The sequence below is a fragment of the Tamandua tetradactyla genome, chromosome 6, assembly GCF_023851605.1.
Source record: "Tamandua tetradactyla isolate mTamTet1 chromosome 6, mTamTet1.pri, whole genome shotgun sequence".
Classification (NCBI taxonomy): Eukaryota; Metazoa; Chordata; class Mammalia; order Pilosa; family Myrmecophagidae; genus Tamandua; species Tamandua tetradactyla.
The window spans coordinates 182,343,664-182,363,378 of record NC_135332.1 but is presented as its reverse complement, the minus strand read 5'-3'; the positions used below and the strand labels follow the sequence as shown (position 1 = coordinate 182,363,378).

The following is a 19,715-nucleotide window of genomic DNA, read 5'->3' as shown; positions in this document are numbered from 1 at the left end:
AAAGCACTGGCTATCATTACACTGACCGCCACGGCCACTGAGCTCACCCACTGTCCCCAATGTCCCCTGGAGCCAATACTGTGTGCCCGCCTGAGCCCCGTCTGATGCTCGTGGACAGGGCACGGCTTTCTCACCGTGTCCACTCTAGGCAGCCACCTGCCCCTGCTGCCACGTGTCCATCCAGGGTTGCCACAGCAATGGGCTGGAATCGGTGGTCTTGGCCAGCCCAGGACCAGTCCTCGGGGTTCGCCAGGGTCTTCCATGAACTGCCCAAGTGGGTGTTGGGATGTCTGAGGGCCTCTAGAGGCCACTGGGGGATGCTGGGGGACACTGGGAGACATTGGGGTACACTGGGGTATGCTAGGGGATATTGGGGGTGCTGGGGCACCGGGGGACACTGGGGGACATTGGGGGCACTGGGGGTGCTTGGGTGTGCTGGGGATGCTGGGGTACACTGGGGAACACTGGAGAACATTGGGGGTGCTGGGGTACAGGAGGTGCTGGGGACACTGGGGGTGCTAGGGAGTGCTGGGGGATACTGGAGGATTCTGGGGGACACTGGGGGACACTGGGGGTCCTAAGGGGTGCTGGGGAATGCTGGAGAACACTGGGGGACACTGGGGGTGCTGGGGGACGCTGGGGGACACTGGGGGACACTGGGGGTCCTAAGGGGTGCTGGGGGATGCTGGAGAACACTGGGGGACACTGGGAGTGCTGGGGGATGCTGGGGGACACTGGGGAACACTGGGGGCACTGGGGATGGGGGATGCTGGGGGACACTAGGGGTGCTGGGGGGTGTTGGGGGACACTGGGATTGCTAGGGGATGCTGGGACCACTGAAGGACACTGGGGGTGCTAAGGGGTGCTGGAGGACACTGGGGGCACTGGGGATGCTGGGGGACGCTGGGGGACACTGGAGGTGCTGGGGGTGCTGGGGGACTGTGGGGGGTGCTGGTAGGCACTGGGAGATAGTGGGGGATGCTGAGGGCAGTGGGGGGCTGTGGGGGTGCTGGGGGTTGCGGGGAGGCACTGCGGGTCTGGGGCCACGCTGGGGGTGCTGGGGGACACTGGGGGCACTGGGAGTGCTGGTGCTGGCCAAAGCCCACTGAAAGACCCCTTCATGTAGCACAACAGGCATAGTGATCAGTGAAAAGGGTATTAAATCTTAAAATGAATCCATTTGCTGTAAGTACATGTTTTCGATAAAGACATGCGAGAGCATGGAATGGCGTCTTTTACCTCATGCCTAGTTTTTACAGCAAAATCATAAGAGGTAAGTCACCCTACAGGTGCTGCGAGCTCTCTCAGTGCCTCCTTCCAGGTTAGCTGACCCCCCAGGGCTGTGGCCGTCCCCGCAGACACCTCAGCCTCCACGCCGAGCTGCCCACTGCCACGTGAGCCCGTGGAGCAGTTCAGTAGAGATAAACAGGAAGGGACATTTAAGAGGTAACTGATTTTATTTAAAACAAACTTCCGTGAGTCGTCTCCCATCAGGATGACTTTAGCTTCTCCACACCCTGAAGGCTCAGGAAGTGAGTGTTGGTTAAAGCCCCACCCCGCCCCAGGCCCCCGGAGTTGCAAAGCCTGTGGCCTCCGATGCCACTGAAACCCTGTTCTGACCTCATGGGAGCCGCAGCGGCTGGGAGCTGTCTGACGGCTGCAGGGCCCCTGGGTTGTCTTCGTCACGGCAGATGGCAAACCTGAGGCTCAGAAACAAGAAGATCAGAAGCGGGTCCTCCTCCTGCTTTCAGCCCCTCGCGCTGCCTAGCGTTGCGCTCTCTACGTTTGATTGACTCTGAGAACAAGTCCGAGTTAGCGGCCAGCTGGGGCTCAGCAGCCAGCTGTGCAGGAGCAGCTTGAGACAGAAAACTCAAGAACCCTCCTGGTCATTTGTGCGCTGGTTATTTGAGCACTTGCTATAGTCAGGCACTGTGCAGGGCCCCTGGGGCAGTGCCAGGTGGGCGAGTCCCCCAGTGGTCAGTGAGCTCCCTTCTCACAGATGACTCTCTGTCCACTCCCAACCTCAGGTGGAGAATCTGACTCCAATTCAGCTAATTTCCAGAGTCTAGGATGCCAGAAGCTAAAATTATGTAGAAAAATCCAGACTTGGAGGGAACCTCCACTGTCCCCTCAGCCTTGGCCTGGGTGTGTAATTTTCCCTGCAGCAGCTGCCCACGTGCAGGCACCTGAGGGCATCAGCTTTGTATTATCCACATCCCTTTGTTTTGAGAATCTTTTCTGGACCCTCCAGAGTGGAAGAGGTGGAGTCAAATAGACCGCATCCTGCGCCCATGCAATTTGGCACACACACAAAATACGACTCATCTCCTACAGCTACAGCAAATCCCTTTGAGGTCAGGGGCCATGGGGTACTCATTTCCCTATTCCTAAAACCTGGCCAGCACCTGGCATGAGGTTGGCACTCGTGAATGTATGGAGAACAGCCAGAAGGTTGCTAAAAGGCATCCTAAAGAACTGGGGAAGGGGGCACGAGCGCTCTGGACAGCTGGGGGGCCCTGGGGGGCCTGGGGCTGGCTGTGCACTGCTTGCCCACCCACAGAGCTTCTCTTCCCTTAGCCATCTGGCATCTCCTCACCCTGCATTGTCATGCCGAAGCAATTGCCTTTCCAATATCCTGGGAAGACGTATCCAATTGTTCCTTTTTTGCCTTCTGTCTTGAAATGGTCCCTGATATTTAGCCAAAAATATCCACTCTTCATGAGGTCATTTCCTGTGGTCTTCAGGCTGACCGACAGGCTAGAGTTCTGCCTGTTCTCACAACGTCTTTGTGTTCCCAGAAATATGGCTCAGGCTGCCGGGGGAAAGCAAAGTCACCTTTGGAATATTTATGGTTCAGTCAACTGGAAGGAGCACAAAACCTAAGATTGATGCATCGTTTCATGGACAAAGTGGAGGGTGCAAGGGACCTCTGCCTGGACACACAGAGACAAGCTTTCTGTTTGTCTTTCTTAGGGAGCAGACGGAGTCGCTGGAGCTGCTGGCCCGCCGGGAATCCAGGGGTCACCGGTGAGTCCGTGTGTGCTGGGGGGTGCCTCACCTTGCCCTGAGGCCTCTGCAGACGCCCAAGACTGGCCAGCCCTGCGCTGGGCCGCCTGCGCCTGTGGCCCCACTTTCAAAGGTTCTCTGCACTGCTAGGCTCACAGAGACCCCAGGAGTTTGCAGGGGGGTCTCTTCCCACTGCCTCCCGGGGTGCTTCACCTTGGAAATAAAGGCTGGGGTCAAACGGCCTTGCAACCTGTCATTCCAGAAGTCGGTTTGCGATACCTGTGCAGACAGGGCCCACGGCCCTACGCCTGCCAGTGAGCACGTGCCTGGAGAGTAGAAAGCCCCAGACTGACCCAACGGGATGCCTGGGCAGCACGTCCAGGCAGCACCTAATGTAACCGCTCTCCTGTCTTGGCTCTTTCAGGGGAAAGAAGGTCCTCCAGGCTCCCCAGGCCCAGCGGGACCAGCCGGAGCCCCCGTAAGTGACCTTTTAAGGAAACTCCATTTCTGTCTACAAAAATAGGCAAACAGTGCCACCAGTGCGAACCCAGGTGCCAGGAATTGGGTGTTGTAGGAAATGAGAAGAAAAATGATCGCCAACTTTTTCCCAGTGAAAGCCAACCACCGTCAGAATTTTGGTGGAGTCGACCTCACTCTTCATGCAGTTTTGTTGTTGTTCACTTGTTTAGCAGTGTTTCCATCTCACTGCATTCTCTCTTTATACACATATCAGTTTGTAGATGGGTAAATGAGGCAATCTGTGTCTGTGTCTGTTTACCGTCTAGTTATATCTTTTTTTATTATGATGAAGAAAGTATATACAAAAAAGCAGCACATTTCAAAGCACACCGCAGCAGTTAGTTGTACAACAGGTTTCAGAGTTGGGTATCAGTTACAGTTTCACAATTTTAAGTTTTTACTTCTAGTTGTTCCAGGACACTGGGGACTAAAAGAAAAATCAACGTAATGACCCAGCTCTCATGCTCATTTGTTAAATCTTAACTTCTCTGTAGAACTCCTTCTCCTTTGATCCTTCTCCCACTCTTTAGGGGATTTGGGCTGTGCCCATTCCACCTTTGTCATGTTGGAAGGGCTGTCCATGATACGGAAAAGGGAACGGAACTAGGTGATGTTCCGAGAGGCTGGGCCCTGATCAGGACTTACCTGGCCTAGGAGCCACCTGGAGGTTGTAGGTTTCTGGACAATAAACTTAGCACATGGAACCTTTGTATGATCTTACCTAACACCCTAGGTGCTCTGTAGGGTTGGCAGGAATGGTTTTAGTTGGGGGTTGGCAAATCATGGTGAATAGTGATATGTGGCTGGGCCATGTGTGCAAGTGACCTCCAGAGTAGCCTCTCGACTCCATTTGAACTGTCTCCGCCACTGAGACTTTGTTAGTTACACTTCTTTACCCCTTTTGATCAGGGTGGAAATGTTGATCCCACGGTGCCAGGGCGTGGCTCATCCTGGGAGTCATCTCCTACGTTGCCAGGGAGACTTTCACCCCTGGATGGCATGTCCCACACAGGGTGGAGGGCAATGATTTCACTTACAGAGTTGGACTTTTATCTATCTATAGCTTTATTTACCTGCCTATCAATTGATTAATGTAGTATGAACATCTTTCATTTTCCATGTGGGCATTAAAGGTTCTTCATTTTACATAGAATAACATATATTGATACATAAACTTTACAAGCATGCATTTTACACACATAAACTTTACTGTCCAGCAACTTCATGAAAATATATATAATTCTTCTGTTGCCTCATGAATCTTAGGTTTATTTTTTAAAAACCTGCAGTGAAAAATTCTGCATACATATCAGATCATCTTTATGGTGACCCCCGAAAGTGGGTTTACTTAGAGTAAAATCTTAAGGCTCTTGGTACATACTGCAAAATCACTTTCCACAAGTCTGTTTATGTAATTTCTATTCCATCCTTCTCAGCAGGAATGAACTCTTGAGTGTGCTTGTGTCAGGGCCCGTTGGCCTTCTCTACTGAGAATGAATCCTTGGTTGCCTGAGGGTTGGCCTGTGCCTGCTGCGAGAACCTCTCACCCACACCCACCCTCTACCATGCACCTTTGCGTTTTGGCTCCTAGAGCACACCTCTAGGCATTTCTCCCCATGCTTGGTTTCCATCTAGGCCCCAGGGCCTTTGCACATGCACTTCGAATTGCCCGGGATACCCTCTCCACATTTCTTCCGATAGCGGATACTTTTGATTCTTTTGCTCTAAGCCCAGGCATCACTTCCAGAATGCTCTGGACCCCAGCTTCAGACAGGCTCTTCTAGTCTCACTTTCTTTTGCTTCTGCATGCCTATTTCAGCTGGTCATCACATTTCTACTTGTACACAGAGGGTTGAGCAGCCACCTTCCCTAATATTCCTTCATTTATTTATTCAGTAAACAAACTGATTTGCCAGATTCAGGAATGTAACAGGGATGAGGGCTTGGCAGTTGTCAGGCTATGCTCTCACCCTCCGCATGGGTATTCAAGAGTCGTACGTTCAAGGAGTTGAGATAGGTCAGGCAGGAGAAGTGCCCTGCAAAATGACAAAGTAGAATAGGGTAACTTAACTGATGGGATATTTATAAATCACTGCTAGGAATCACTGCTAGGAGCTGTGAGGGCTGGAAGATGCAGTGGCTTTTGCCAACATTTCTGGAGCACCAACCTCAGCTTCCGTGGGAATTAACAATATCGTGCATGCGTTGGGTGGAACTCTGCTCCTGGCCTGTGCTAGAAAGACCTTCCCGTAACAGCTGTAGCTACCGTTTTGCATCGTGAAATCCTCAGTCTGCACAGTAGCTGTGATTTTCCTGAGTCTCTGCAGTCTTAAAGGATTGTTCGCAATGTGCAGTTAGCAGGGGGCAGCCTTTCTCTCTAAGAAAGCCAGCATATGCCTCCGATTATTCGGCGGTGGCCCACGTGTCCAGGCCTGTGCAGCCCTCTCCGAAGCAGTTCCTCTGCCAGCTGACCCATGTCTGCCCTGCGAGCGTGGCCCTGCGTTGCTCTGCCCGTCCTCACTCTGCCCACCCTCCACCCCGCCCTTCCCCAAGCTTGGGGAGGTGGTTTCTGAGTCACAGTTTTAATTGGAACGAGGGCCAGACAGCCCAGCTGCTTCATCTGAGGCTGTCTCAGCTCTGCTGAGCTGCTGTCAGCCCCGGGCAGGTCAGCATGTTGCAGTGACCGGTCTCAGGGTCCTGCCGGGCCGAGGCACGATGTCGGAGGCCCCGACAAAGAGCCACGCGGGTCCAGCAGCCATGCCAGCAGCCGTGCCTGGCATCTGGTGCCCACGCTGGTCGTGTCGGAAGCACGGACGCCACCCCGCCACGCGAGAGAGCCAGGTGGGCACATTGTCTCTAGTTGGGGCCCGAGGTTGCAGAGGGCTCACGGCCTTCTCCCTGCTGGGCCGGACCTGTGCCTCTTCCTTGCCACTCCTTGCCCAGGACATGGTCTAGGTGGGTCCAGGGCAGAAGCCTGGGCTGACCACTGGCCTGAACTGTCTCCTCTTCAGAGACTCCTGATGCTGTGTCCCAGGTGGATGTGGGGCAGGAGCCCCTGTCTAGAGGGGGAGCTGGCCAGCAGTGGGCAGGGAACGGGTAGGGGCTCATGGAAAGGAACCTAAAATGTTCATGGGCTTCTCCAACCTGGATGTAACCCTTCCTGCGGCACGGGGGCCCTCGTGGCTGAGGGCTCCTGTGCGGTCATTTGCCGTCCCCTCCCTCGTTCGTCCCTCCTCCTCGTTAGTCACACTTGAGGCCCCGCCGCACAGAGCTGGCTCCATGGATAAGGTCCAGCAGGGCTTTGCCGCACCCAGCAGCCGTAAAGATAAGGCAGCTTCTTGCTTCCGCTCTGCGCGCTGGGTGCTGCAACCAGGGCTGCAGCCGTGGCCCTCATGCTGGAAGGAGCCAGGAAGTCGGGCCCATTCTTCTGTGTGATGAAGCACCCACGTAGCTGCTAATGGTGAATGTAGCTGCTGCGAACTCGGTGAAGAGACAGCACCCTGGACCTGGCAACCTATTTGCATTTCTCTTGCAGGGAGAAGAAGGCAAAGAGGGCAGAGATGGAAAACCAGGACCCCCCGGAGAGCCAGTAAGTAGCTGCTTATCACTCCCTGAACCAAAACAGCCATTTCTCGATTCTGCACCCATGTTGAGCAGTTGCTGGGACCAGACACGATTATAATTGTCCTCTAAGCCTTATTTTGTTGACTTCTCCCAACAACCCACAAGGCAAACACTTCTGTCCCTGTTGCGGCTCAGGAGGCTGAGTCCCTGAGTGTTCAGGGAGAAGTAGCTGAGGTCGGGCCTGGGCCCAGGGCCCTGGCTGCATTCGTGTTTTCCTGCCTGTTGTGGGTTTCTGTGGTTGCCAAGATGAAGTGCTGTGAGCTGGTGTCCTAAGCTAACAGGTGAAGGCGTCTGAGCTCGGGGCTGGGGCTCGGAAGCCAAGCCCTGCTCCAGCCCCTCTCCTGGCTTCGGTGTGTGTTGCAATCCTTGGGATTTCTTGGCATGTGGCCCCACAACGGCAGTGTCCGCTCTGTCTCCAGCAGCCCTCGTTCCTGGCTCCATCTTCACGGGCCCTTCTCCTCCCCGTGGCAGCCTGGCCTCTCCGCCCTGCCTTGAAGGCCGCCAGGCCCACCTTACGCCTGAACCTGGCCTTATCTAAGGAAGTCCATCTGCATGGCCCCAGGGCCACAGCCTCGTGGCTAGCGCTCCGGTGTCTCTGTGAAGGGCGCTGGACGCCTGGCAAGAGTCTGGCCCGCTGAGGCCCGTTGTGCTGGCCGGGGTGCCTGTCAGCTGGGCCCAGCATGGGACTTTGCTGTCTGTCCTGCCCGGGCCGGGAGGGGCCTGAGTGGTGGCTTGCCCCACACGCGGTTTGTGGGTGCATGGGCAGGCTTCCCAGGACCCGCTCTGGGACCTCAAAACCTCCTGCCCTCAGGGGCTGCCTGCCCGGGACAGTGGCTCTGTGGTGCCCTGCAGGCCCAGTGCAGCCAAAGACAGCTCGGAGAGTGGCCGCCTGCCCAGAGCCCTGGTTCTCTTGGCCTGGCCCGGCCACCCGGCTGCCGGCAGGGGAGGCACCTCGATGGCTGGTCGGCGGCTTCACCAGCTCGCGGGGGGAAGGGAAAATCTGTGGCGCAAGCAGTGGGCAGCTTCAGCCCTACTTTGTCTAAAAATGGGGCTATTTGTTGTAGCGTTTATGAAAAGGAGCTCAGGAGACTACACTGAGTAGTAAAACAGCTGTCAGCTGGGGTGGGGAGATGATTCTGAGCAGACAGAATGTAAGGATGTGACGACAACTTTTTATCCCATGGTATTTTATTTTATTGCTATTTTTTAAAAATTTGGAGCTGTAAATATGTCTTATTTATTCACCAAATTAAGTTATAAATATGATTACATAGAATATTTATCTTATAATATTATTATTATTTAAAAACTGGCTTCAGATGTTCATTCTACTCCTTCAAACTTTGGGACCTGGGGTGAGTGAAAAAGCACCTCTGAGCTTCAGTTTCCTTTTAAATGGGATGAAAATCGTAGCATCAATTTGCCAGAGCTGCTGGAGAATCAAGTGAGAAGAAAGATTTGTTAAATGCCTCGGACTTGTCTATCAATTATTTTACTAAGTCATTTTTTCCGATTACCGCAGTTTTAACTCCTGGTATGGTGAACAATGCTTTAGAATCTGTAAGTGGAATCCATAAAAGTTTCTACAGGGAATCTTACTCTCTGTTCAATTTGTTTGGTCATAAACTATTATGATTCACCCTCAATCTTATGTAACTTGCCAGAAGCGCCTTGTTTATCATTTTATCCTGTTGGCCAGATGCTGAAAGCGAAATCTACCGCTGCGAGGGAAAGAAAGCGCTTTCAGTGGGCGAGCAGAGGGCAAGGCTCTTGCTCAGAGCAGAGCCGCTGGGGGCGGGTGGCAGCTCTTTGTAAAGCGTGGGAAGTGGGACAGGGGCGCGCAGAGCTGCCGGGTGACCGTGCTGAGCTGCTGGGCGCTCCCCTCGCCAGGAAAACTGGCCAGCACTTCGTTCCATTCTGACAGACTCGCAGGAGACCCCTAAGGGGCGTAGGTTCCAGCATCACTGCTAAGGAAACCGAGGCACAGAGAGGTCAGGTGGTCACGCAGGAGGTCAGTGAAGCAGCTGACACCTGGGTCCTGACCACCAGCGGGAGCCTGTAGGTCCAGGGGTGTGGCACCCAGGGATGCTTCCACCTGGGCCTGGTGTCCTGCCGTCCTGGCCCCAGGCCTGCAGGGTAGGCAGGTCTGTGCAGGAGTAGAGGGGTGGTCCTCCCTCAGCCGCCCACCTGGGAGCTTCCGCCTGAGCCACCGGGTGGGGATATCCTGGAGCTCAGGATACTGCCGTCTCGCTGCTGTGTTACTCTGTGTGGAGAAGTTTTCATGGGGATGGGCAGAGCCGGGGGTCCCCTTAAGCAGACTCAAGAATGGATTGGGATGCAAGCAACGTGCTTGGGAAGTGATACCAGGAAGCGCTGAGGAGGGGGGGACAGGCAGGGAAAGAGGAGAACCACTGAAAGGTGGGCTCATGGGGGACCTCTCCAGGGCTCCTGAGAAGCTGCGGGGAGCACAGGGTCCCTCCCGCCTGCCCCGTGGGGACAAGAGGCTGGGGTAATTACTCACCAGCTTCAGTGTTGCCAGTTGAGGCCACTCCTGGAGGCATTCACCCCTGGACGCTGGGCCTCCTGGGTCTGCAGGCCAGCGGTCTCCCAAGGCCGGGGAGTGTCCTCATGGTCAGTTTACCCTGAAGCCTGCACAGAAGCTGCCAACAAAGGGGGCAGATGCCGTCACACGTGAGCCGATGACACGTGATGGGGAAGCAGGAGCATCTGCCAGAGGTAGTAGGGGTCATGTCATGTTGACCTGCACCACAAGCTTTGTATGTGGAGGATAGACGAGACAGACATACAGAATGGCACAGACAGAAAGACAGATAAGTACATGGATGGATGGATGGATAGATGGATGGATGGATGGATGGAGGATGGACAGGGGATGGGGGATGGCTAGGTGGGGGGTGGCTGGGGGATGGCTGGGGGTGGGGGATGGCTGGGTGAGGGATGGCTGAGGGATGGACGGGGGTGGGGGATGGCTGGGTGAGGGATGGCTGGGGGATGGACGGGCAGTGGGGGATGGCTGGGGGATGGCTGGGGAATGGACGGTGGTGGGGGATGGCTGGGTGAGGGATGGCTGGGGGATGGACGGGGGTGGGGGATGGCTGGGTGGGGGATGGAGGGTGCATGGATGAATGCATAGATACATAAATATTGTTTCAAGTTGTTGGTCGCTTAATTTTTATCGAGACACGTGAGCATGAATTATAGTGTAGGGATGAAGTTCAGAGATTCTGAAGCCAACGTGACTGCATAAGAACTCCAGCTGTGTGACCTTGAGCAGATGGCTTAACCTCCCTGTGCCTCAGTTTAACACAGGAGGGATAATAATAGTGCCTCCTTCATGGGGTTGCCATGACGCTTAATCGACCTAATGGTGTAGAGCAGTCAACTTGCGCCTGGCACATGGACAACCCTTAAGAGTTGCTGGCTCTTATTTTCTTCTGGAAACGTGGGCCTGCAATGCCCTCACACGTGACTATGAGCAGACACCAGGAACTTACACCCTAACACCTAGACAGCAAAGGACCTGACCGGGAGGTCGGCCCGAATTTACAGCCGAGAAACAGATTCAAGGAAGGGTGATGTTGCCGCAAGACCACACAGCTGGACGGGGGAAAAGCTGGGGCACAAACCCTTTCTGGCTTCATGGCCTGAGCCAGCCCTTCCTATTCAAGGAGAAGAAAGAAGCACCTTTGAGCTCCATCTTCTTTGTGTAATTTTTCCCCTAAATTAATTGGTGCTCCTTTTCCTTCTTCCCCCCGCCCCCCGCAGAACCCCATTTCACCCTCCAAGTTTGTAAACTGTGGACCGAGTAGGACAAATGTGGGGAGTGAGCTTGTCCTCAGCTCACAGCGAGGACGGATGCAGAACGTGGCTGTCGATCTTACCGTGCGCCGGACGTCCCATCCGCCCCCCTACCTCTGCCCGGCCTCGCCCCTCCGCCCCCCCACGCCCCTCCGCCCCCCCACGCCCCTCCGCCCCCCCACGCCCCTCCACCCACCCCACGCCCCTCCGCCCCCCGCCCACCCATGTCGCCGCATGCGTCAGGACTGCTTCACTTTTTACAGCTGAGTAATAGTCCTCTGTGGGCAGATACCACATTTTTTTTGTCCGTCCGTTGACCATTGAACACTTGGGCTTCTTTCATCTTTTGGCAAGTGTGAATAGCACAGCTATGAACATCGTTGTGCAAATGGCTGTCCCAGACCCTGCTTTCAAGTCTTCTGAGTCTATACATAGCCGTGGGTTTGCTGGGTCATCTGGCAATCCCACGCTCTCTACGGAGCTGGGAAACAGTCTTCCACAGCGGCTGCCCTGTTTTGTATTCCCACCAGCAATGAATGAGTATTCCCATTTCTTCACATCCTCTCCAACTCTTGCAACTTTGCATTCTTGTAGCAATTCTAGTGGGTGTGAAATGGTATCTCATTGTGGTTTTGATTTGCGTTTTCTTAATGACTAATGGGATGCATCTTTTCATGTGCCTTTGGCCATTTGTGCATCATTGTGTGTCATTCCTTGAAATGTCTATTCAAGTCTTGTGCCCACTTAAAGTTGTTTTTGTCTGTTTTCTTGTTTTTGAGTTGAAGGATTTCACTCTATAATCTTAATATTAAACCTTTTTCGGATATGTACTTTCCAAATATTGCCTCCTGTTCTGTAGGTTGTCATTTTACTTTCATGATAAAGTCCTTTGAAGGACAAAAGTTTTTTAATTTTGTTGAGATTCTATTTATCTAATTTTTTCTTTTGTTGCTTGTGCTCTGGGTGTGAAGGGTAGGAAACTGTTGTCCCACTGGAGGTCCTGAAGATGCTTGCCTATTTTCTTCTAGAAGTTTTCTATTCCTGCCCCTTCTATTTAGGCCTTTGCTTCATCCTGAGCTCGTTTGTGTATAAGTTGTGAAGTAGAGGTTCACCTTCGTTTGTCTTAAACAGAAATCCACTTTGCCCAGCACCATTTGTTGAAGAGACTGCTTCCCCTCTCTTTGACATCTTGCATTCGCATGGTACATGTGTTACTGCTGAAGGGCAGGTATGGGTACATTATTAACTAAAGGCCATATTAAGATTCGCTCTTTGCTTTGTGTAATTCTGTGGGTTTTGACAAATGTGTAACATCACGTATCGTCCGATCCAGGATCATACAGAATAGTTTCACTGCAGCCCAGACCCCCGACCCCCATGTTCCCCTGCCCGTCAGCCCTGCCTCGAGCCCCGGCCAGCCACTGGTCTTTTCATTGTCTCTGTAGTGTTTTCCTTTTTAGGATGTAGCTTAGGTGGAGTCATAAGGTGGGTTGCCTTTTCGGTCAGGCTTCTTTCACTTAGCTCGAGGCTCACAATTCCTTCCTTGTCTTTCATGGCTTGGTAGCCCGCTTCTTTTTATCACTGAATAAAATGCCGCTGTGTAAAGGGATGTTCAGCACACTCCCCTTGTCACCTGCTTTGTTTGTGCCCAGGTTCTACCCAGGCCAATGCCGAACTGCGCCACTGAAGGTCATTATCTCATGCTAGAGTCCCCAGTAACTTCTCTCTGGTTGAGAGAGGGTGGGGTGGGGAAAAGGATGCATGATTCCTGCACTTCCTGTCAGTGGGTGAGAAGAGCACCCATGGACTTGTTTGCCATTTCCCAGCTCAGTAAAAATATTGCTCCTGGAGCCTCAATGTCCCCATTTGCAAAGTGCAATAGTTGATAGCTGCCTTGAAGTGCTTGGTGTAAACTTATTTGTAACTGGGAGGCACAGCTCATTTCTCACCCAGACCAGAACATTTCCCGGAGAGAAGGAGCTTGTGGACAGCTTCAGGGAGGGGACCTGTGTGACTGGTACTGGCAAACCCCTGGTTTTATCTGTACGGTGCTTATCTGCATGGACTGAAATGGGCTGAAGAACCAGGGGACGGGGAGGGGGGTTAGACGGACAGAGGCCAGCGTGTTTCAGTAGAACAACAGGAAGCCCAGACAGCATGGAATGGAGTCCTAAAAACGTGCTCAAACTCCTCTTCTTCTCTCTTTTACTCTCAGGGCAAAGCAGGAGAGCCGGGGCTGCCAGGACCCGAGGGCGCTCGAGGCCCACCTGTAAGTGTAGAGTGTGCAGGACCCACCTGTGAGTGTGGAGTGTGCAGGGCTCACCTGTAAGTGCGGAGTGGGTGCAGGGCTCACCTGTAAGTGTGGAGTGTGTGCAGGGCCCACCTGTGAGTGTGGAGTGTGTGCAGGGCCCACCTGTGAGTGTGGAGTGTGTGCAGGGCCCAACTGTGAGTGTGGAGTGTGCAGGGCCCACCTGTAAGTGCGGAGTGTGTGCGGGGACCACCTGTGAGTGCAGAGAGTGTGCAGGGCCCAACTGTGAGTGTGGAGTGTGTGCAGGGCCCACCTGTAAGTGCAGAGTGTCCAGAGCCCACCTGTGAGTGCAGAAGACTGTGCAGGGCCCACCTGTGAGTGCAGAGAGTGTGCAGGGCTCACCTATAAGTGCAGAGTGCCCAGAGCTCACCTGTGAGTGCATAGAGTGTGCAGGGCCCACCTGTGAGTGTGGAATGTGTGCAGGATACAGCTGTGAGTGCAGTGTGTGCAAGGCCCACCTGTGAGTGCAGAGAGTGTGCGGGGCCCACCTGTGAGTGTGGGGCCCACCTGTGAGTGTAGAGCATGTGTGCAGGGCCCACCTGTAAGTGCAAAGTGTGTGCGGGGCCCACCTATGAGTGCAGAGAGTGTGCAGGGCCCACCTGTGAGTGCAGAGTGTGTGCAGGACACACCTGTGAGTGCAGAGAGTGTGCAGAGCCTACCTGTGAGTGCGGAGTGTGTGCAGGGCACACCTGTGAGTATAGAGTGTATATGCAGGACCCACAGTGTAAGGCTTGGCAGCCGCCCTGAGTGCCCCACCTGGACGGGCCGGCGACGTCCTGAGAGTGTGCGGGGCCGCAGCGTGGAGCTAGTTTTTCTGTCCCTTTTACTATAATTTTAATTATCTTTCCCTGGACAGTGGAACCTAAAAATGAGTCTTACTTTTAGTTTTGGTTTTGGCATGGGCAGGCTCCAAGAATTGACCCGGGTCTCCAGCTCAGCAGGCAAGAACTCTTGCCCCTGAGCCTCTGTTGCACTGCCCGCACTTTTACTTGTGAACATTTTCCATAACTAAAGGATTTCCTCAGTTATACACGTAATCCATGTCAGTGCGTCGTCATGAGGATGGTGATGAAAAAGGCTGGCAGTAGAGAGAAGAAAGTAGCCTTGCACGTGATTCTACGACAGGCAAAGCTCCATCAACATTCTTGTCTTTATTTCTAGTCCGTCTTTCTATCTATGAAAAATACATCTTTATGAATTCCCACATGTTTATATCTAAATGTGTATCTAGCTCCCTAGCCATTATACATGTAACTAGACACAGATGACTTTTCTTATAAGAATGAACTCAATATATTTTAGGGTTGTTGAGTTTTCTAGCTAAGTGCTTTACTCATTCATAACTTTGAGGGTGTTTGCACAATTCTTTCAATAAGTTTCTGGAAAAAAATATAATGACTATCCCCAGATCCAGTTATCTGACAAGAAGTAGCAGATCAGATGAGAGTTCTATTTCCATAATGTTGTTTTTCTTAAAAATCAATAAATCATGTGGCACATGCTCAATAAGGAGGAAATAAAACGCAAAAATTAACTTTCCTTTTTTTCCTAAAATTCCTTGCTTTCACCTGATTGCACCGGGAGACCTGAAAATGGGAACCCGCCCCTGGAGGGACCCTCAACCAGGATTAGTGGTGGTGCTTCTGAGGCGGCCCCAGGCCTGTGGACCAGGAGGGCCTCCTGTCCTCTGAGCAGAGGTCTGCTGGGACCACCTGGGGCCCCGGCTCATCTTTCAGCTGGGAGCTGGGAGGGTCCTGCTCCAGTGCAGGGCCAGGTGGAGACCAGCAGGGGGGTCCCCCAGCTGAAAAGAAGGGTGCGGGTTTAAAGAGAGGCGCATCTGGTCCAGCCTTCACTTGGTCATTCATGTGGGCGCCTTCCGAACCTCTGCTGCTTCCTCTGAAGTGGGCACAGTAATAGCTCCCTCCCTGCTCCCTCTTCCCTTCCCTCCCCCTCCCCTCTTTCCCTCCCTCCTTCCCTCCGTCCTCCCCTCCCCTCTTTCCCTCCCTCCTTCCTTCTCTCCATCCCTCTTCTCTCCTCCCCTCTTTAAGGGAGGAACTAAGATGGGATGATGGTGTCTTTAGCAGAAGACTGCCCCCATGCTGCCCCTGGGCCCCTGTCAGGAGACAGGGAGGGGTCTCCTGGACCCGTCCAGACCACTGCCCTTCCCTGCACTCGTCACTGCTCTTTGGCAGAACAACTTCCTCCTCTTTCCTCCAGGGCTTCAAGGGACACACCGGCGATGCTGGTGCACCTGGGCCCCGGGTAAGTGAATGTCCCACTTTGGAGGTCACCCAGGGAGGCTGAGCAGGGCCTGGAGGTCACCCAGGGAGGCTGAGCAGGGCCTGGAGGTCACCCACGGAGGCTGAGCAGGGCCTTGAGGTCACCCAGGGAGGCTGAGCAGGGCCTGGAGCTCACCCAGGGAGGCTGAGCAGGGCCTGGAGGTCACCCAGGGAGGCTGAGCAGGGGGCTCTAGACCAGGGTCCTGGGCTCTGTGACTGGTGGTGGCACCGTCCCCAAGACCGGCAGGGAGGTCCAGCACTGGGGACAAGGGGCAGCCCTACCCCGTGGTCCAGCTCTTCTGGATTGTCCCGAGGCTCACAGACACTGAGACCAGTTTGGCCAGGTTGTCTGCAGTCAGGTGCTGCTCTGTGGTTGACGTGAGACTGACCTGGCCTGTGGGCTCAGGGTGCCTCCCCTGAGGGTTAGAAGCCCAGAGGGCTTGTCCCCATGCCTGGGCTCCACGCAGAGGAGCGGCAGCTCCTGCCCAGAGGGCAACCCCACCTGGGCTCCTCGGCCCCACTTCTGTGCCTTCCCAGTGCCAGGGAAGGGGGCTCAGGACGCTGAGGAGCTGCAGCCCGGCCTGGGCGGTGGGAGGTGGCGACTCAGGACGGGGGCACCTTGGCGTCGCCCTGGCCTCTGCTGGCGGATGCAGCCGCTCCCGACCCTTGCCCTTGCCGTGTGGCCGTTGACCCCCCCCGCCCCGGGCAAGCCTGAACCCGCCGAGCGCTCACCGCCGCCTCTCCCTTAGGGTGGACCTGGCGCCGTGGGACCCCCCGGCCGGGAAGGGCCTCCAGGGAAAGATGTAAGTGTGGGGTCAGGGGCGGGGTGGGGCAGGCAGGACCCCAGGCACTGGAGCCCAGGGCAGTGTGGGTGGCAGGGAGGGCGGTGCTGGGCAGCGTGCCCCCCAGGGGCTCAGGGAAGGAGACCGAGCATCCCTGCGGGACTGGCTGAGGGCGCCAGGCCGTGCCCAGGCCCCCATCTTGGCCGTGACTCAAACATGAGAGGGTCCCTCTGGCTGCAGCGTTGCTGTGCACAGGCACACGCAGGCGCCCAGGTTTTCAGCCATAAGTGGGCCGAACTGTGGCCATGTCAGGAGGCTCTTGGCAGCTCCGAAGATGGGCCTGGAGCCGCCACCCGCGGGCAGGAGGGTGCCGTGCACGGGGCGTCCCTCACTGTGCACGCTCAGGTGAGGGTTCTTCCTGGGTCCTGCTCGGTGAAGCGGGGAAGGGTTCCAGAGTGTTTTCCTTTTCCGGGTATTTCTGTTAGTCCTGGTGGCACCTCCTCAGGCCTGCTCCTAAGCAAGGAAAGAAGCGAAGACACAAATGAAGGGATGAATCCTCGTGAACGTGGAATCTCTGTTTGCAAACACTGCCCACCAATGGTGAAAGCTCAGTGGTTCTCTCGGCTGTGAATTGGCAGCGTTGAGTCCCCTCATTAGAACCGTGTGTCCAGCATTATTCTGTAATCACGTGACCCTCTCTGTTCCAGGGTGACGCTGGACCCACAGGACCGCAGGGCCCCCAGGGACTGAGGGGCCTTCCGGTGAGTTTTGCTTTAGCATGATTGGCTCCTTGTTTCCCCACCGCGGCTGGTCAGCAGGCACAGCCTGTGTGCTTTAGGAATGGCACTGTGCCTTCGCAGCTGGTCAATGGCCACTGCCCTGAGCCCCATCGTGCCCCTTACACACCCCCAGACTCCTCTCTGGAGCCCACCCCTTCCTAGCGGGCAATTCCCTGGGGCTCTGGGGCCCTGCTTAGCAGCTCCGGTGGGTTGCGGCTGCCCCAGCCTTCCTGCACCTGGGAAAACCCTTCCCTTATCTGAGGGCTGCCTGGGGAGGATGTGGGGAAAGAAGGTGATACAGTATTTATGTGTCTGGTGCTGTGCAAAGAGGAAGGCTTACGTTTGCCCTCGTCACCTGGATCCCACCTCGCGGCTGCCTGCAGCGCCGTGCTGCTCGGGTGCTGTGAGTGGGACATGGGGCAGAGGGAAGAGACCGGAGAGGATCTGACTTCCCTTCCCCACACTCCCGCCCGCCCCTTACCCCAGCGGGATTCACTGATAACAGCAGCTTGTCTATGTTTTTTTTTTTCTGTTTTTTTTTCCCCAATACAACCAAAAGACATGCACAGAACATTTTTTTTACAACTTGCTTATTTTGTGTGCTTGCATGTGCATGTTTTGAGTGAAAAGTGAAACAAACGGCTGAGGGGTTCGACCTGTGAGCCCCGCGCGCTGCTTTCCCAGCTCCGCCCGGCACAGCTGGTGGGAGGGTTGGTGGGATTGAAACAGGACTTTCAGACTCCAAACCCGGCATTCTCGCCCTGCCAAGGCCGCTGCCGTTTGCGGCCCTGGGGGTCCTGCTGAGGGGGTGCGGCCGGTGCCTTAGAGTGCTCCGTGTCCTGAGGACTTGCCGGGTGGACTTCGTTCCTGCCACCTCGCCTTGGGGCCTCTGCCGCTCATCCCAGCGCCGCCCCGAGCTGGCAGCACTGGGGGTGCAGGGTGCTAGCGATGCGGGATTCGGGTCAGGGACACAGGCCTGTGCAAGAGTGGGCAGCGCCAGGCCTAGAGGCGTGAGCCAGGGGTCCTGTCTTCTGCTGCAGCACCCCCAGGCCACCCCCGAGCTGGAGGAGGGGCGCTCATGTGACTCGTCCATCCACTCCCCAGGGCCAGGTGGCCCACTGTCCAGCTGCCCACTACCTTGAGTCCACCCCATTTCCTCCTTCTAGAAGGAGGGCAGGCCAGGGTAGGCCCCGCACAGCCCTGACACTGCATCCCTGCTGTTGCTCAGGGCGCTCGGCCCCGACACTGCATCCCTGCTCTCGCTCAGGGCGCTCAGCCGCCTCTCCACCCCTGGGCCAGTGCCGCGAAGGAAAAGAAAGCCACACTCTGGGATTGTATGCTCAAGGACAGATGTCAGAGTCAGGAAGGTAGAGGGCATCCAGTGAAGCCAGAGGTCCCAAAAGCGTTTTGTGATTTTCCGTTTTTTTCCAATCAATCCTGAGGCATATCACATGGAATTTGTTCCCAGCAAAAAACAAAAGTTTGCCAAATGCTTTTCTTTTTTTAACACACAAGAGCAGAGTTCCAGGTTATTTCTCTGGCAAATTGGCTCCCCCTCAGCTGGACTTTTTATGCTTTCTTAAGTGCAGACAGGGTTCCCGGCAGCCCCGCGGTGCCCACACATTTAGAGAGACACAGGGGGTTGGGGGGCGTGGGGGGGAGCCAGCCTTGGGCCTTCACTCAGTGGGATGAGGGGCAGGTGCCCTTGGCGAGGGCAGCCTTGGGGACCCAGGGCCGTGTGCAGTTCCCAGCGCTTACGGCTCAGGGTCCCACTCAGCTGCCGTGCTTTCCTCACCTGTGACACCTGCACGGCTGGACTGGGAGGCCCACGGTCAGTGCCCAGTGCAGGCGCGGAGAGAGCTGTGTTCGACGGCCCAGCCGTGCCCCCAAGGAGGGTTGGTGCAGGAGCGCCCGTGTCGGTGCCACTGGGTTCACGCCTCAGCTCCTCCACGTCCTTCTCAGGCCTCTCTGTGCCTCGGTTTCCCCTTTGTGGAGTGGTGGTGATTTCAGTGACGTGATTCCTGCAAAGCCCTTAGAAAAGGGCTGGAGCATTGGAATTGCACAGCCCATTAACACCTCTTACCATAAAGCGCTCCCGCGGGGTGGGCATACTGGTGAGCTCATGCCTCACTGGAGAGTTACGGACATGAGAGCTTTGGATGAAGGACTGAGAGTGGGGTGGGTGGGGGTTCTGTGATGCGCCTCATCTCTGATTGGCGGGGTGCCTGCCCCGTGCTGGGTGGAGACATAAACACAGGCGGTGCCTTTGAGGTCCTGAGGCAGGGAGGAGACTCTGCAAGACAGGGCCCCCCATGGGAGTCCGTGAGCTGAACGCACAAGCCTTGTGTGCAGGCAGGAAAGCATCGGGTAAGAGGCTCCGTGCTGACACACTCAGTGGCCCAGGACAGTCTAGCAGTGAAAGCGGGTTCTTCCCAGCTGGAATCTCTCTGCGCCCTTGCCCTGCCCTGTGACCCCCAGCCGAACTGTTCCCTCTGCTCCTTCCTCCAGGGTAAGAATGGATCCCCTGGACCCCCAGGAAACCCTGGTGCTTCAGGAAGTCCCGTGAGTATCTAGAGCTGGGAAGTGAGGGGATCGGGGC

At 55.4% G+C, this 19,715-nt stretch overlaps 1 protein-coding gene across 1 annotated transcript in view; it reads left to right on the top strand.

Moving 5' to 3' along the window:
• COL22A1 (collagen type XXII alpha 1 chain) overlaps positions 1–19,715 on the top strand; it is a 259,058-nt gene that overhangs the window by 226,395 nt on the left and 12,948 nt on the right. The window contains exons 49-56 of the mRNA XM_077163316.1: positions 2,974–3,027; positions 3,431–3,484; positions 7,061–7,114; positions 13,184–13,237; positions 15,494–15,538; positions 16,305–16,358; positions 17,045–17,098; positions 19,625–19,678. Of these exons, the coding sequence (XP_077019431.1) occupies positions 2,974–3,027; positions 3,431–3,484; positions 7,061–7,114; positions 13,184–13,237; positions 15,494–15,538; positions 16,305–16,358; positions 17,045–17,098; positions 19,625–19,678 (423 nt within the window). The remainder of the gene's footprint in view (positions 1–2,973; positions 3,028–3,430; positions 3,485–7,060; positions 7,115–13,183; positions 13,238–15,493; positions 15,539–16,304; positions 16,359–17,044; positions 17,099–19,624; positions 19,679–19,715) is intronic.